The 16728-nt window shown below is 39.7% G+C and overlaps 2 protein-coding genes and 1 non-coding gene across 5 annotated transcripts; 2 read left to right on the top strand and 1 right to left on the bottom strand.

The window, feature by feature from the left end:
* Positions 1–343: 343 nt before the first annotated feature.
* hmox2b (heme oxygenase 2b) lies at positions 344–5872 on the bottom strand. 2 transcript variants are annotated; one of them, XM_071473633.1, is made up of 7 exons: positions 5745–5872; positions 5006–5210; positions 4240–4335; positions 3997–4114; positions 3335–3826; positions 2759–2882; positions 344–2653 (listed from the first exon to the last, which is right to left on the bottom strand). In XM_071473633.1, exons 3-7 carry the CDS (start codon positions 4305–4307, stop codon positions 2526–2528), a joined length of 930 nt encoding a protein of 309 aa, XP_071329734.1. In that variant the 5' UTR covers positions 4308–4335; positions 5006–5210; positions 5745–5872; the 3' UTR covers positions 344–2525. The 2 variants fall into 2 exon arrangements, with proteins under 2 accessions (XP_071329734.1, XP_071329733.1); XM_071473632.1 differs by having other exon boundaries at positions 5006–5812.
* A 4069-nt stretch (positions 5873–9941) lies between these two features.
* Positions 9942–16105, top strand: LOC139616800 (tubulin epsilon and delta complex protein 2). Of its 2 annotated transcripts, none has more exons than XM_071473623.1 (9): positions 9942–10792; positions 11756–11814; positions 12179–12746; positions 12843–12896; positions 12979–13057; positions 13306–13450; positions 13824–13919; positions 14926–14999; positions 15130–16105. In XM_071473623.1, exons 1-9 carry the CDS (start codon positions 10689–10691, stop codon positions 15277–15279), a joined length of 1329 nt encoding a protein of 442 aa, XP_071329724.1. In that variant the 5' UTR covers positions 9942–10688; the 3' UTR covers positions 15280–16105. The 2 variants fall into 2 exon arrangements, with proteins under 2 accessions (XP_071329724.1, XP_071329722.1); XM_071473621.1 differs by having other exon boundaries at positions 10273–10792; positions 14806–14999.
* On the top strand, positions 11215–11288 carry trnat-agu (transfer RNA threonine (anticodon AGU)). The gene has a single exon. It is a non-coding gene; the product is annotated as a tRNA-Thr (tRNA).
* Positions 16106–16728: the final 623 nt, after the last annotated feature.

Below are 16728 nucleotides of genomic sequence, written 5' to 3'. Positions count from 1 at the left end.
GCATTTACATATTTCCTCTAAACTCTACAAATGTTAACCTCACAGTGACGACAGAAGAGAAGTCAGGGGATCACCAAAGCCAGCAGGATCTATCTCTGGGTACCATTAAGGTCTAGAGTATTTCATGCTAATCCCTCTAACAGCTGTTGAAATATTTTCAGTTGATTTTGTATCAGCCCATGAATGATGTAGTCTTGGCAAATGTGAGTGACTTTATGAGTGAATCTTTTTGTTTGAATAATTTAAGGGGTTTGTGTCAAGAAACTAATGAAGTATGTATTAAAAAATCATTTTAATATGATTAAAAACACCAGTCCAAATAAATCAGCTCCATTTCAGCATCAACAGGAAAACAGATTTTATTTCACTAAAGACAGCACAACATACTCCTGGATTTTCATTCTCAGTCAGTGAGAGTACTTTAGACAGTCACTAGTAAAGCTTTGTTCAGTTAGGTACACAAAGGGACCAAGAGCAGGGGCTTCATGAAAATGCGAGAATTCAAAATCAACATGAATTAGTCAAGCATTCCTGTTCTCATCAATGGTTAAATCAAATGTCAAAACTACCCGCACTCCGGAGTTTCAAGTAAGTGTCCCTTCAGTATGTCTAAAAATACTGACACATCACACTGTGGTCATAAAAATGAATTAAAACGTGGACACCACAGGAGTAGTGTGGACAGTCTGTGTTCATCCTCTATACACAATGCACTGTATTGCCATCTTACATGAACCTGAGTCTCTCAAATACAAAACATATCATCACTTAGGTTGTCATCATGGCTGTGATCAAACAGCTGCACCACAGCTGTTGTCCTGAATGAACTTTGATTATAAAGGAATACTGCAAATCCGTGTGCACTATTGCCAATGTGTTGTGCAATACACACAACACAGGAACCTGGTTGAAATGTCATGATCAGCAGGTTTCCTTTGGTACTCTGTCTCCAACAAGTACAAGCAAAGGAAAAAAAAAACAAAAAAACCCAGCTCAGACCGATAAAGCAAAGTTAATAAAATGTCATTACTATGTCAGGATAAATATTAAACTTAAGTTGCTAAACAGTGCAATTACACTGCATACACACAAACTATTTCTTCTCAATGTTGAAAAAACAGAGTTGTGTACTACTGGGAGAGTATTTCCCAGCATACAGTACGAGCAGTATGGATAATGAGTACACAGCTTTACTGACGGTGCATACTGGTATGGTATATCCATAATAAATGGATACATAAACAACAGCTGAGCTTCTGATGGACCTGCCTATTACATATTTATCCTTCATGTAGATGAGCTATATATCTGTTACAAAGAATGTAGATAAACCATTAATTATAAAAACATCATTTCCTTTCACAACAACTGCAATCATCTCTGTTAACAACTGCGGCAGGTAAAACTGAATCATCACTGAGTCATTCATCTTGGATAGTTCAGCTATGAATGTAAATTGACAACAGGTTTTTTTTTTTTTTAATCAGCACAAGATACCCTACCACATAATTCTGAAACAGAGAAATAATACATTTTAACATGCATCAGCAGACATTCAAATATCTGAAATATGCTTGTTAATCATACACTTGTCAAAGTGTAGGTGTGCTATATCTTGGAAAAAAGCTTTTGATTCCTGTCAGCTGTCTCAGAGTACACATGTACAAACCTTCTTGAGGCCAAGTATGACTCATGAAATGTGATAATGGATTTAAAAAAGAACATAACCACAGTATTTGTTTTTTCACATTATGTTTGGAACTGCAAATAATGTGTTGAGGAAAAAATACAGTATATGGGGATGCATTAGTAAGTTTACATTTACAAACTAACCGCTGTTTCACTGTTGCATTATTAACTCATACCAAACTTGGTCAAATTGAGATCTTTCAATGCAAAAACAGAAAGGCCTCATCAAAAATCAACACAGCAGTCTGCTCGGCAAAAAAACCCACTGTGCTATTCTATTCATGCATAGCCTATGCATAGTATGTTTTAACATTTTTTTTACTAAACTCAAAAAAGTTAAAATAAAGTTTGATAACGTGTTATTATCAACTACCGTGTCACTGTATAGCCAATTACAGATTATAAACAGGCTGCATTAAAAAGCCACATGCTCTGTTGATCTGCTGGGAGAAAATGGCGTTTCACAACAAATTAGTTATTCACACATTGTTGAGGTACGACCAAACACACTGGAGGGACACAGAATGGATGGATGGTGCAAAGGAGGTAGAGAAATAAAACAAACTGGAGGAGAAATCGTACGAAAGTGTAGCTTGATGATCGGTTGACGTGCTAATGGTGACTGACAAGAAAAAAAAATCCAAGTTTCTTTCCCGTCAGCTTCCATCATTACCAAATATGCAACATTAAATAAACTTGGACCCATAAAGAATGGTTGTATGAAACAATGAAATGACTTTCATCATGTGGAAACTTTCTAGTCTCCTTACTGTCCTTCTGTCTTCGTTGTTCCTCCCTCGTTCTCGCAGCAGCAAAGTGACAAGCTTAGGGCTGGATCACATCAGATACCACGCAGCCAATCCAGCCAGAGCAGCAAACCAAGTCGCAAACAGAACCTGTCCTGTAGGGTGTCGGAGCATGGCCATTGCGAGTTGACAGGCGTATGCCGTTCCACCTGATGCCGCTGGGAGCGCAGACAAAACAAACTTACACAACATCCTCACAACAATGCCATTTACATGTTATTTACGATAGCACGCTGCCTATAAAGAGAAGTATAACAGCATACCCATTTTGGCGGCGTAGTAGGGACATTTGCTGATATCACCGCCCATTGCTCCATGGATGGGCATGCCAGCATCTAAAACATCCTCCTGGATGGTTTTACCGATCTCTTCCAACTCCTCAAACACCTGCCAGCACAAATACATATAGGGTTATCAAGTTAGTTACACACACGACATTCTAGAAATTGCTCATGGCTAAAATAACCAGACAGGAATGGGTGTTGTTGGCTAACCCAGAAAAGTAAACAGCTGAGAAATCAAAGTATCATAATCATTTCTCACACTAGTAAAAATCCATTACTGCCATAAAACAGTCCTGCTAAATGATGCATAACAGTTCCCACAAGTTTTTAATTCAACTCAGGCTATTAAAGATATTAGTTACCACTGTATTAAAAGCATAGACAATTTCAATACATGATCAAAATAGGCATACCAGGCACAAGAAGCACAGTGGATAAAAATCCTCATTTAACCTTTTCATCATCACAACCTGGGAACTAGTGTTTCTAAATAAAGCTTCCATTTCTTATTTTCTCTGCCTCTCTAACCTCCTTTCTTTCTCCATTGCCTCTCACCTCCATGTTGAACTGGAATGCCTTGACAGCTTCATCCACCAGCCTCTTCTTTGTTTCCATGTCTAGTTCCAGTTCGTTCATCCGACTACGGTACAACTGTTTGAAAGCTTTGGCACTATGGATGGCATCGAACTGATAAAACTCCAGGCCCTCTCCTGTGGGAGGAAGCTTCAAGGCTCTCTGCGCCACCTTTTTCAGCACCTGGCCCCCAGACAGGTCCCCCATGTAACGGGTGTAGGCATGAGCCACTAGCAGCACTGGGTCCTCCTGCCCTACTTGGTGGATACGGTCCACATAGCGCTGGGTGGCCTGGGAGCAGCTGACCTGGCTCTGCCACTCTGGGCCATAAAAATACTCCAAGTCACGGGCCAGAGCTTCATGGCGGTGCAGCTCTGCAGGAAAATAAAGAGGAGCAAAATGGGGGTGGTCCTTGTTCCTTTCAATCTCCTCCTCCATGGCTGTGTAAGTGTAGTAGAGTGCCACAGCACCAAGCTGAAGAAGCAAGAAAGAAAAGTTAAAATTTGTCTCCTTTTCCAGATTTTTTTTTTCCCTACATATACATTTCATTTATTTACTCATCTTGTTTGTTAAGTAAAGTTGTTCAGTTTAGCACTCTGTAACATTAAATTGACATTTTTCTCCCTGATGTTCTCCAAACAGACCTTGAAGAGCTCTTTGCGGATACGTCCCCTGAGGAAATCCTTCACAAACTGGGTGTTCTCAGCCTTCTCATGAACTTCTTTGGTCCCTGCTGCCAGCATCTCAGACAGATCCTCAGGACTGGGGGAAAAAAAAAGACAAAAACAGGAGGCATAATATGTGCTCGACAGAACCACAACAACATGATTTATTTTTTTTTTTTTAATGTTATTCCACATTGTCCACTGACAATGACGACAATTTACCTGAGGTTGTCCTCTTTTTTGTCTTCATACACAGGCGCTGCTCCATTGGACACACTTGTTGTCTCCATCTTCTCTGCTGATGTTGGTGATGTGTTCCTGTACACCAGTTAGTTCACCATGAAAATCAATGAATCAAAATTATTATCAAATTATGATATCACATTCATATTATATGGCATTAGTCATATTCAAGTTTTTTCAAGTTTTATTGCTCATTTGCTACTGAATCTTTTTTTTTTTTTAAGTTGTATTCCACTGGTACAGTTCTGATCAAGGTATATACAATAGAACCTAGTGTAAGATTGTGTAATGTATCCTAGCTATGGCCTATATTGGTTTTCTTTGTTCACTGCTGTGTAAAACTGTCACTCTAGCCATGACTGTGTGACTGGTTTCAGAATACATAATGGAACAGCCTGCAACGTTCCCTGTGGTTCTAGAGGTATGTACAACTACTGAGTTGTACATCAAAACAACAACATACAGCAGCAACTTAGACAGTATGCTATACATGACATTATTATATACCATAACATAACATGATGTAGATCAAATATAATAAAATTAAACTGCCCACTAAGTCCTTAATATTCACTGTAAGGTTGTTAACAATGTTCTACTTACTTTCTGTGCATATTTACTCAAAGAAAACATTACAATCCTTTAAAAAATGAATATGTAATTGTAAGATAATTTAATGCTTATAGCCACAAATAACAGTAAGACATAAGGCTAATATTCAATTTCAGTCTATATTAACCCTCACCCAAGTCGCAGCAGTGACCTAATGAGGAAAAAGGGGAGGTGATACAACCCCACTCCTGTTCACTGTAGATGTTGTCCCTGAGATAGTGTTGCTGATGGTGACGATGATGATGATGATGATGATGATGATGATAATGGTGGTGGTGTTCAAAGGAAAGATGCCCGTTGATTCAGCTGCTTTAAGATTTTGACCCTACTTATTTACTCTGAAAAGGGAGACAAGGCAACGACAGAGTGAGAGCTGATACAGTCTGGCAGGGGCTGGCTTCCATAGTCTGTAAACAGCATCCAGACGTCAACAACATGAAGACAGCCAAACAAAAAGCATCTCACACAACACAGCACAGGCCCTCTGGCGTTTAAAAGGACTCTCACAGAATAACTCGTGGATATAGCTAGCTAAAGATCTATGATGTATGATTATTCAAGTGATTGAATTCGGGTCAGGTCAACCCCACGACCATTTTACCGAGATACGAAATAAACGTCTTGCTTGTCACACCTGACGCTAACGTCCTCTAAAATGCTAGGAGCATCATTTTGACAACAACAGCTAACTTTACTAGCTAAGTCAGCTAACAGCTAGCTAGCGCTCCAACAAGCTAACAAACTCGTTTGAGAGTTGACGAGCAGCGTCACACTGCAGTAGAGCGTCGACACGTTTATTCACCCGTCAAATTCAGTTTCACCTTGCTGGGTTAGAAGCCTTTGGTATTGTACTGACATTACGCACAACAAACCTTCACCCCACCACTCTGATGTGAGCTCCGTGGAACTACAAATCTGGCTGGAGGTCCAGGACGGAACTGCACGCCAAGCCCCGCCCCCAACCGGCTGCTTGCGGTCAGGTGCCTCTCTGCAGAAAGCGCCTAGGTCGCAAATTCACTTCATTTCACTACTTCACAGAGATTTTAAAGAATCAGGCAGACAAATCTTACGATACTTCAATAAAATAATCCTTTTTTTTTTTTATACGTGTATTTTTGTCTGTTCATTAATGCACTGGAGTTGAAATAAAGGAAGATTTCCTTTGCAACACTGGTAAAATTACAACTTTTTTTGTGTTTTATATGCAAATGGTCTTAGATTTTTAGAAGATTAGCTAATTATTCTGTTTTTTAAGAGGAGTATTACTATTATAACAATTAAAAATATTCTTCTTGTAAAGTTACAGTAATAAATGTTAAGTATTGTAAAGATAACTCACAGGGATTGCTGGCTTCTGCATAAACTGAGTTGCTGGCTTGAGTTTGTATGAGGAAGTAGCTCTAAGAGTTGGGGAAAAAAAAGGGAAACGGGATGAAGAATGCAAACTGGGTGAGCAGTGAGAAAAGTTTAGATGTGAGTCATATTGTTTAAGTGAGCTGAAGGGCAGCAGTGCTATGGGCTCACCAGTATTTTCCATTGTGACAAACCTCTTCATGGAAGAATGATGAAGATGAAGATGAATAGTAAAAGCTCCACTTCTCTTCTGTCAGCTGGGTAAAAAAAAAAACACACAGAGACACAAGAAGGAGAAAGTAACCATCCACTCTTCAGCCCCCTCAGTAAGCAGGAAAAAAAACATGAAAATGGGGAAAAAGAAAAAAAAAGAAAAAAAAATCACACTCAACTCTCAGGGGTGTACCCATCCAGAAAAGTCTGCTTCAGTCTTAACTAACACAGATCAGCTTTATGCTCAGAGCTGGAGGAGTGCATCCCTGTTGGCTCGTCATTCAGTGAGTGCAAGCTCATGTAAAGCATGGGCACAGGAGCACACACACAAAGCTATTATGATGAGAATCATGAGCACGATGGCAGAGTTGGTGGAAAAGAGAAGTTGAAGTACACAGAGAGAAACTGAGCTCCACTGCCTCGTGCATAGCCTGCACTGTAAATCCCATTTCAGTCACTCAACTTAATAATTTATTGGAAACATATGTGTCTGTAAAGTTTGATGGAGTGGATGGTAGTTTTGACATGATGGTGTAAAAAAAAAAAAAAAAAAGTAGTAAAACAATAAAATTTGCAACACTTATCCACTCTACCAGATGTCTTTTCAAATGACCGCCAAAGTCTAATCAGCTTGTCCATGAGTCCAAGTGGATATTTTTGCCAAGTTTCATGAGGTTCCCTTCAGGAGTTCTCGAGATGTTGCATCCACTGGGCAGTTCTCAGTTTTCTGCTCTGTTTACAGACACGGAGCAGAAAACTGTAAAACTCAGCACGCAGCATTCTTAGTGTGTGACTGTCAAGTACGAATTTTGATCCTTGTAACTTGAGTGTCGCACACAGTGTGGGAACTTGAGAGTGCAGAGCTCTGCACAGTTTGTTCTCTGTATCAGTGCACAGATGCTGACAATGCCATTTCTTCTTTTACGCCGTCTTTGTTTGACCTCAACACTGATCATTTGTTCATAGCTTTGATTCACAATGTCCTTTAACAAATACAAGTCTCTTTGACAGGAGCACAGTTTTTTCACATGCAGAAACTTGAACTTCTCACCTTGCAGATGTAAGCCTCTGGCAAGTTGCAACAAATATGCTCACAATCTCGCCCTCCTGAGTTATAGCATTGAATCATGGTCAGAAGTGTTTTTGCAGAACATTATGATCTCAGAACTGTTTGGATATAAATTGTTATCACTACATTTTATCCTTGTAGACATTTGGGTTAAATTGTGTCATGATTACTGTATGAATTCGTGAGTTATGGCCAAAAACGTGTTTTGTGAGGTCCCAGTGACCTTTGACCTTTGACCACCAAATTCAAATCAGTTCATCCTTGTGCCAATTTTGACGAAGTTCCCTCAAGGCTTTACTGAGAAATCACGTTTAAACGAATGGGACAGACCGATGGACAACCTGAAAACAGAATGCCTCCGACTCTGGCTCATCTGCAAGGAGCCATGACAAGACAAGAATGAATATGTTTGTACACTGATTGTACTTAAAGTCAAATTAAAGACACTGTTTAAATCTAAATCAAGTACCCACGAAATGTACTTGAGTAAATGTACTTTTTTACATTCCATCACCAGCCAGTTTCCTCAGCAGATAGCCTTCAGCTGCTGGCAAAAATGCATGCCATTTTCTTGTGGAAAATCAACATGGTCATGGCCACCAAGTGTTTAGCTTATTGGTAAGAATCCAAAGGCAGTGTTGTATCTTATTGCATCATGTCACAAATCACAACAAGTCGGGAAACTACGAAATTATCACAAGGCAAAGAAATAAGTTCATATCAACAGGATAGAGGAGCAAAACCACCAGATGGCACCAAGCAAATGAGTTTGGCAGTTTGGCAGGTTTCACATTTTACTCACAAATTGAACATACAGATCTAAAAGCCCAGTCAATTCTTTTTGAGCTAATTTATAGCCTTGTTCATAGTTTAAGTAATGTTTTACTTGCCATGTTCTCATTTATAATATGCATGACTATTTTCTGTTGATTCCAGGAGAAATTGTTCGATCATTCTTGAGAGTGGATGCATATTTCATTGGAAATCCAGATATTATGTATTCCCAATTTCTCCCCCGTGACTTGCATCTTAATCTTCGTTTTCAAACAAATTACGTTTTGGCAACACCCTCTGTTGCTCTCTTAGGCCATATACTGAAATGATTACAAAGTAGCAATTCTTACATAACCACAACACCTGTGTCATCATGCAATTATCAACTATAGTATTGTGTCAATTGCAGTGTTGTTAAATCAACGCAATAGCTCTTATTTAATGACGTATCAATATAACATGAACATTGATTGTTCTTGTTCCTTCATCTCAAAGGGCTCTCTGATCACATTAACAAGTAAAAAATGGGAACAGATTAATTGTCTTGCTTGTTACTACCTCAGTGGACACATCTGTCAATACAAGACATACACCTGGATTTTTCTGAATAAAAGACTAACCCTACACTCACAACATCATCACAGAGTTATTCAGACATTGTAGGAGGCATCACTATGGAGTCAACATGTTAGCATAAGTCTCAGTCATACCTTATATGTTAGGTTTGAACACCTGCATTTCTATGTTAGTGCTTTACCAAGACTCACTATTAATTACCAAGGAAAAAAACAAGATAGGGCTACTTTTTCAGAAAGTTGAAGTGTAACATGTTGGTCTGGCCCTTGGACAACAAAACAAGTTTCCTTTATGTTATTATGTTTACAACATGCTGTTGGAGTACTTTGCAGGTTTTTGTGTACATATGATTCATGCATGCTGTTCATGAATTACGTCAAGGTGATTGTTTGTGTTGCTGAGCAGATTTGTTCATCAATGTACAATGTGTGTTTGAATATCTATGAGTAAGTTTGTGTCTAAACGTGTGTGTGTGTTGTGCGCACACGTGCGTGTACGCATATGAATATGCATACACATATGCATCGGGGAAAAAAGAGAGTGTGTATGACACAAAGTGCATGTGTGTGTGTGTCTGACTCTCAGAGCCTGATGTCTGGCAGGCGGCAACAGTGTCAGATGCTCAGTTGGTGGGGCAGCTGAGTGCCCCCCCTCAAATCCCCCACCCCCAAACCCCTCAACCCCTACTCTGTGCTACTGAGGCACAGGAGGCTGGTGGGGGGTAGATGAGCTAACAAGATGATTCACTTCCTTCCAATGGGGCTGGCAAGCTGTTGCAATTTCGTTAAATTGCTTTGGGGAGTGCTTCTGTGCCACTGATGCAGTTCAATAAGGGATGATGAGGATTTTGGTCTCAAAACTCTGGTGGGGGCCACACAAAACAACAACAACAACAAAAAATGCCTGTTTGATAACCATGTTGACAAACAGGCACCTTGCTTATGAAGGTTTTTTTTTTTTTTTTTCTTATTTTGGCTTCCACTTTGTTTGTCTCTGGTCTGTAGGGGACCCCACATGTTTCCTCTCACAAAATGTTTATATCTGTCACTATAAGGGAAACAGTTGAACAAAACTGTACATGTAAAAGGCTACTTGGGAATGTAGTAACAAAATTTAATGACTATCGTCATGAAAATGATAAACACTGCTCATTAGTCATCATTTGCAGCTGGTGATTAAGATTCAGAGCCAATTATTACACGTTTGTGAGTCAAGCTTATGAGGAAGATTAAAAACAAGGGTGCAAGTGGTTTTGTGTTTCTCATCCTTCTGTCTGGTGGTAACAGTGTGACTGAATTTCAACATACACTGTTACAAAGCCGAAAAACTGAAATCATGGTAGCATACAAACAAACCTTCTTTTCAAGCCATGTTGTGGCAACATGAGGGAACAGCGTCCTCGTCCCTGGTTGCCATGTCACATCTCGCGAGAACTGGCAACTTGGTTGTGGAAATAATGCCAAGAAGTTTTAGCTTGTTATTGTCCATTGCTTGTTGAAAATAAATACGGCATTTGATTTGTTCGCAGAGGTCAGACGAGCGTCATGGTGATAATCACCTTCTTGAACGATTAAAGTGGACTCTGCACTGAGAAAGAGATGTGACTTGACTTCCGTATCCGTTTATTTCGATTTCGCGGGTCAACACGAAGGAGGTCGCCTCCAATATTATGTCTTATGGAATTACACTGAACCAACGATATTTTCCTCACACCATAGGACGATTTGCCATTTTCTGTAACCTTATGCTGACTTCAACTCAGTGTTTTGACCGATATTTTAACAGTTGGCTAATTACTTCAAAGTCAATGTAAAAACGTCCACACACAAGTATGTCACTGCTGTCCGTGGTTGAGCAAGCTATCAAGTCATGCAAAGCTGAACAAGAGAAGATCAATGACAGTATTCAACTCTACAGAGAAATATTACAGGCCTTGTAAGTACTATACATCTGAGTTATTAATCCCACTGTTTTATCAGAGCTTTCATTTGTGACACCAGTGTCTCTTTTACGTAGGAAAATAAACTTATTTTAAGTTTTCGACTACCAAACAAACTTCGTATCAAAGAAAAATTGTTTATGTAGGTTAATTCGTTGTCATGTGCATGCAAAACATGTAATAGCTGCTGATGTTTGATCTTATGTTTTCTTATCCCCAGTTTGTGCCTTCGTGACCTTTAATGCAAACTGGGTCTAGTTTACTCTGAAACAGGCACTGAAGTCACGGAAATCAAAAGCAAAAGCAAGACTTACTCGTGTGTGGTTCCTTGTTAAATCAATAGGATTAGTTATTTTTAGTCATTTCATTTTTTAATGATTTGTATAATTTGAACATCTGTCATTGGAGGCACCCATCCGGCGCTGTGGCTTAGTTGGTTAAAGCGCCTGTCTAGTAAACAGGAGATCCTGGGTTCGAATCCCAGCAGTGCCTTTTCCTCCACTTACTGGTTTCACTTTCCTTACCGAAACCAAACGGACAAATGCTGTGATGGGTGTATATATATATATATAAGATAAGGCCAGTTAATAGAAATTAATATATTTGTGTTGAACTACTGCTCAAATCAAGTATTTATGTATCTATTGAAATGTCAGCTGATAGTCCACAGTCCACAGCCCAAACATTCAATTTATTATATTGTAAGACTGAGAAAGGCAGCAAACACTCACATTTAAGAACCTGGAACCATTACATTTTGGGCGTTTTTGCTGAAAAAAGACTTTTGACAATTAATCAATTATCAAAATAGTTGCTGATAATTTTTTTTTTCTCGATTGACTAATCGATTAATCGTTGCAGCTCATTATATATTACATACTACTGTTGCTCAAGTTTGCTTAATTGTGATCCTCTTGGTTAATTTGAGTCTGTAGTGACATGGAGTTCTTTTTCCACAGAACACCACAACCAAAGACGGACCGTGAGGAGTCTGAATATACAGATGCTGCTACTACAGGTAATTAAAAAAAAAAAAAAAGACAGGAAAAAAAGAACTGAAGAGCAGTCAACACTAATTTAAATTATCATCTATTTCAACTTGCTATGGTAAACCATCACATGTAATGTTAAAAAAAAAAATATTTTAACATATTTGGTTAATGTAGTGACATGGAGAAGGATGAGAGCAGTCATGTATAATGTTATGACTGTCACACTTCTCCCTTTCATGCATCTTGGGTTTTATTTAATTGTGCTATTCATGAATGTTGAATGTTTCGTCCAGGTGTCTCTTGTAAAAGATATATCTGAAGAGACTTTGTGGTTAAACAAAGGTTAAATAACTAAAGTGTAATCACATGTTTCTCTGCTGCTATCTTCAGATACAAATATCTCACCGGGTGAGAAGGAAGATATAGAACTGCTTGAGCAAGCACTGGAGAAAGCCCTTTGGGTCCGCACTGGCTCAGGAACTAATAAAAAAGACCCAGACAGAAACAAGCAATGTGGATCTCGAAAGGAACCAGGCACTTCAGTTGTTACATCAAAAGATGTAACACAGTTATCTGCGTCATCTAAAGAAATTCAAACAAGCTCTAAGTCTGCCAGTCTTGACAGAAAAGAGCATAGAAAACCTGGATCTTCAGTATCCTCCTCACGAGGCTCAAGACCTTCAGCTAGCAACAATCCTGGACAGTCCAAAACCACAAATAACAGAGGCGCAATCCAGAAGCATCCTGTCTCAACAGCTGGGGCTGCGCATCACCAGGCAGCGAGGAAATTGCAGCAGGCTGGTTCAGCATCAGGCTCTAAAAAAAAGAGTGTTAAGGACAGCGTGCTGAGTGCCGACGACCCAGTAAAAACTGCAGCTATCTCCACCCCTTCCTCAAATAACACGGGGCCTTTCTCACACACAGATGAGTCTGGAGCTAGTTTGCTTCAACACACTGGGTATGTTTTAACATAACTGGACAACTGTGCTTGGTCCGTCACAGTTCGAGGAGGTGTCCCATTGTAATCATCCATTTTGCCTTTGCTTTATGGCAGGATACCTTCAGAGCAGACAACAAAGTGGAAATCTTTAAGGAACAAGCAAAACAGGTGCCCAAAATGAGTGAAAATACTACATTTTATTCCATAGTTTTGCTTTTGTATTAAATTTCCTTTTCTATGTTATCTTAAGGTTGTGGGACAAAGTTATGGCCCTACAAAGGAAACCTGCGCCTGGGAGAAGTCACTTTGTGGAGAGAATGAGAGCTACGGTATCCTTCCTTTTCCTAGTGAAGTCCATGAAAATGGGCTGGAAAGCCTCAGACATGTTTTCCATGCTGTGTAATGTTGATCTTGAGAATATAATCAGTTAGAATTCCATGCTTGCTGATAGACCAATACCTAGCTATAGCAATTTAGCAGAGCATGTTTGAATAATTTGAATAATACACTTTGATTTCTCTAAATGGCCTGGATATCCTGTGTGTCGTCCTTAACCATCTCCGTCTGATCCCTCTAGTTCCCCAAGGATTGGCCGTGTGGCAGCCCAGATCAGACCAGGGCTCTGGTCAACAGGCTGACTCACCAAGGGCATGACCTCATCCAGCAGTGTCAGACAATGGAGCTTCTGGCCAAACTGACTCCAGAAGCGGCCACAGAGCAAGGTGAATTACACATGCAAACACACATAATTAGGAGCAGAGGAATGAGAAGAAACGAAATAGATTGATGACACAATTATGTGGGTGAGAAGTTGATAGTTTGAGAAGAAAGTGCACAGGGAGTTGGCAGGAAATGACTTTGTGAGAGCTATTTAAACTGATATATGAGTGTTGAGCTTTTCTTCTGCCAGTGACGTTCAGGACCCCCCACTGAGCATTCGGAAAAAAAATATTATTATAAAAATAACAGTTACTGCAAACGTGAGACTAATTAACATAGGGCAGTTAAACTGAACAACTCCAGTTGCTTCTGTTGCAACAATTCTGGTAGTTTTTTTATTTTTTCATTTTTTTATTGTCATTTATGTCTATGCAGGTGGTAAGAAGAACAAGTATGACTCCTACCCATCACTTGAAAAGTTGCAGATGACTGCAGCGGAGCTCCACACGTTTGCAGCCCAAGTGAAACAAGGTAGGAATCCAGTTTCACTATAACATTATCTGCCTTTTCAAACCATGCATTGCCACATAAATGAATTACATGTCAATGTGACTGTTCATGAGCAGGAAAAAAAACATTATTAAAAGGATTTATTCCACCTCACAGACTTGCATAATAAAGAGGACATTGGTGGAGAAATCATGACCCTGTGTTTGACTCCGATTACCTAGCTGTGTTTGAATGATCATGTTTGGGTGTCAGGGTATCACTCACACACTACCCATAGTTTGTAACATGTTAGAATTTCCATTACCTCCAACGATACAATTACAATGAAGCTGAATGCCCTGAGATTTTCCATTCGCACCACTCAAATGACTGCATCACCTTCAGCAGGGAGTTTTGCTCATGTTTACCAGTTATAGCTCCAATGCAGCAAAAGTATGTTGCTAAAGCCAGTGTTAAAAGAGATCTTTTCCAGTCATTTCGAACTGCTTGCTTAACCCACACCCCTCCATCTGATGTTGTGACCAGATGCATTCAATCTATCATCTCACATCCAATATTCAGTACATATTATATTTCAGAGCGTTTTATTTTCCAGAGAGGGATTTATTGTTTATTGCATTTTAACAGCATTTGAAAAATGATTGCGATGAATGTGGCGTGCTAACGAGCTAATGCGGCCTCTCCATCTTGGCATATGGAAAATGAAAACAGAGCTGCAGTGCCAGATCAGTACTTTCCTTGGCCTCGACAGATCCCCTTCCCTGTGACAGTGGGGTTTTAAAGCTGTATATCCTGACGTGGCCAGGCAAGGGTCTAGCTATTTAAAGCTAAAGCAGCAGAGCAGAAAAACGTTTTAGGGTACGGTTGCTCACGCTCACACTCTAAAAATAACCGTATTTTCCGTTAGAGTGGGAAGCATGGGATCGATGGAGGCCAGAGGGAAGTTGTCTTTGCCCTACTGGGGCAAATAGTATGTGGGAAGATGGGATGATTTCACCCCTGCCCCTGACTATAACCTACACGACAGAGGCAGAGCTCCGAGAGCTGGAGAGGCTGAGGATGCAGGTGGTGCTGCTGCAACAAGAGATTAACCTCGAGCAGGTACAGCTGTTTTCTTCAACCACCTGATAAATTATAAGTACATCACACACTTGATCGTGCTAATCTGTGAAGTAGCAGTCATTAACTACTAAGAAATAATGTGCTGACGGTCTTTTTCTCTATGTGACAGGCTCTATTGGACACTCTGTCCCCTCAGCTCTCATCTATAGCACCTGGGCCTGGATGTCCCAATGCTAGTGTGCTGAGAGACATATACTCTCTGCTGGGCGAAGGAGGGGAGCGTTTCCCTGTCACAGTCCTGGACTCTGAGCCTGAATGACCACAGAACATGCTGTATTGCACTGAGTTATTGGTTTATGAGGTACTCTATCCTGCCTCATTTGAAAAAAAAAAAAATTATAGACACCTCTCAGTATAATGCAGTTCAGTGCAATATTAATTGAACCATACATTCAATAAAAGTAGAACATTGTAAAGTTCACATAATATGAATTGCAGGACCATTACGTTGGATTTCTTTAAACAAAAGAAGTGTTCCTAATAAAGTAGTAACTCCAGAATATATTTGTCTGTGAATCAAAGATCGAGGTCATTACTGTGAAGAATCTGTTTTTAGTGTGCTGTGACTCTGTTTATTCAGTGTCCAATTCCAGGTAATAACTTGACTGTCTGACTGAAAAAAACCTAAAATTGTGATTATCATCTTTCATTAATGTTGTTTCTGACTGTGTAATTACAATTTTGTCACTGTCCTATGAAAACCATGTACATATCTGCAAAAACATCAACTTTTTATGAACTAAAAAAAACCTGTTTTCAGTTTTGTGACAATACATTTTTTTCAGATATTCCGGTGTGTTTTTAAACGATTTATTTAGCTTTGGAGGCGAGAGAATGTTTTCAACCTGTAAAGAAACGCATAACCCTTCTATTTATCTGAAATATTCAACATCACCAAGTGGTCTATATTGGAAAGGAATGATTTAATGACATTAATCAAACGACATACGACATAAATCTCTATGATAGCGCATTTGCTGCATGATATCTGCATGTGTTGAATAGATTTTACAGTCTCTAATTTCAGTTGGTATTCTCAAAAATGTGTATCTATATAAACATAAATAAAATATTTTATTATTTTATTTTATTTTATTTTATTTTATTATATTATTATTAAACTAAGAGTAACGTGTAATGGAAAAGCTTGCCCTTGAGTCACTGATGGAGTCTTCCAGCAGGTGGCACTCAACTCACAGAGGAAGTGACCACCGAAACACACTAGCAGGTGACTAACGTTAACCACTTGTTATTACTGCTGCATCAAAATCAGTCAGTTTTTGATTTTCTCACTGTAGCGTTTCTCCATATGATGTGTTTGATTTCCATGCAGGGCTTTTATAATCTGGCTTGCAGTGAATGATAGATAACACATATGGGGCCAATACTATGTCTCTGTGACCTGTGAAAATTGGTAATCTTGTTTTTGTGCATCCCAAATGTGATGTGAGGGTGTGTGTGAAATGCAGGAGGGCTTGGAGAGGCTGAAAAGGCTCGTGCCCACAGATGACGTGTGGATGGCACGGCCTGTGCCAGACTGGGCGACAGGTGGCGCTGGGTTCACACAGCAGGACGTGGGTGTTTGAGCCCTGCTGCACCAACCCTCATGTACACACAAACACAGGGACAAGCACAACCAAAGCCAACTGAGTCAGAGAGACAATGCACTTGGGGGTCTGGCTCCCTGCATACTGTGAGCTGGAAATGG

Source organism: Trachinotus anak, unplaced genomic scaffold (genome assembly GCF_046630095.1).
Source record: "Trachinotus anak isolate AG129_WGS33_773 ecotype Australia unplaced genomic scaffold, CSIRO_AGI_Tana_v1 ptg000003l, whole genome shotgun sequence".
Lineage (NCBI taxonomy): Eukaryota > Metazoa > Chordata > Actinopteri > Carangiformes > Carangidae > Trachinotus > Trachinotus anak.
The sequence above is the reverse complement of the archived record's forward strand: the minus strand, read 5'-3'. Positions and strand labels throughout refer to the sequence as shown.

What these genes read in the sequence shown, in the direction of transcription:
- hmox2b (XM_071473633.1), bottom strand. Translation starts at nt 4,307, where the DNA reads ATGGAGACAACAAGTGTGTCCAATGGAGCAGCGCCTGTGTATGAAGAC. An exon ending in TCCGCAAAGAGCTCTTCAAG is followed by an intron (nt 3,827 to 3,996) that starts GTCTGTTTGGAG and finishes TTGCTTCTTCAG; the next exon opens with CTTGGTGCTGTGGCACTCTA. An exon ending in CTACTACGCCGCCAAAATGG is followed by an intron (nt 2,654 to 2,758) that starts GTATGCTGTTAT and finishes CTGCGCTCCCAG; the next exon opens with CGGCATCAGGTGGAACGGCA.
- LOC139616800 (XM_071473621.1), top strand. Translation starts at nt 10,689, where the DNA reads ATGTCACTGCTGTCCGTGGTTGAGCAAGCTATCAAGTCATGCAAAGCT. An exon ending in AGAAGCGGCCACAGAGCAAG is followed by an intron (nt 13,451 to 13,823) that starts GTGAATTACACA and finishes ATGTCTATGCAG; the next exon opens with GTGGTAAGAAGAACAAGTAT. An exon ending in TGCAGCCCAAGTGAAACAAG is followed by an intron (nt 13,920 to 14,805) that starts GTAGGAATCCAG and finishes ATTTTCCGTTAG; the next exon opens with AGTGGGAAGCATGGGATCGA.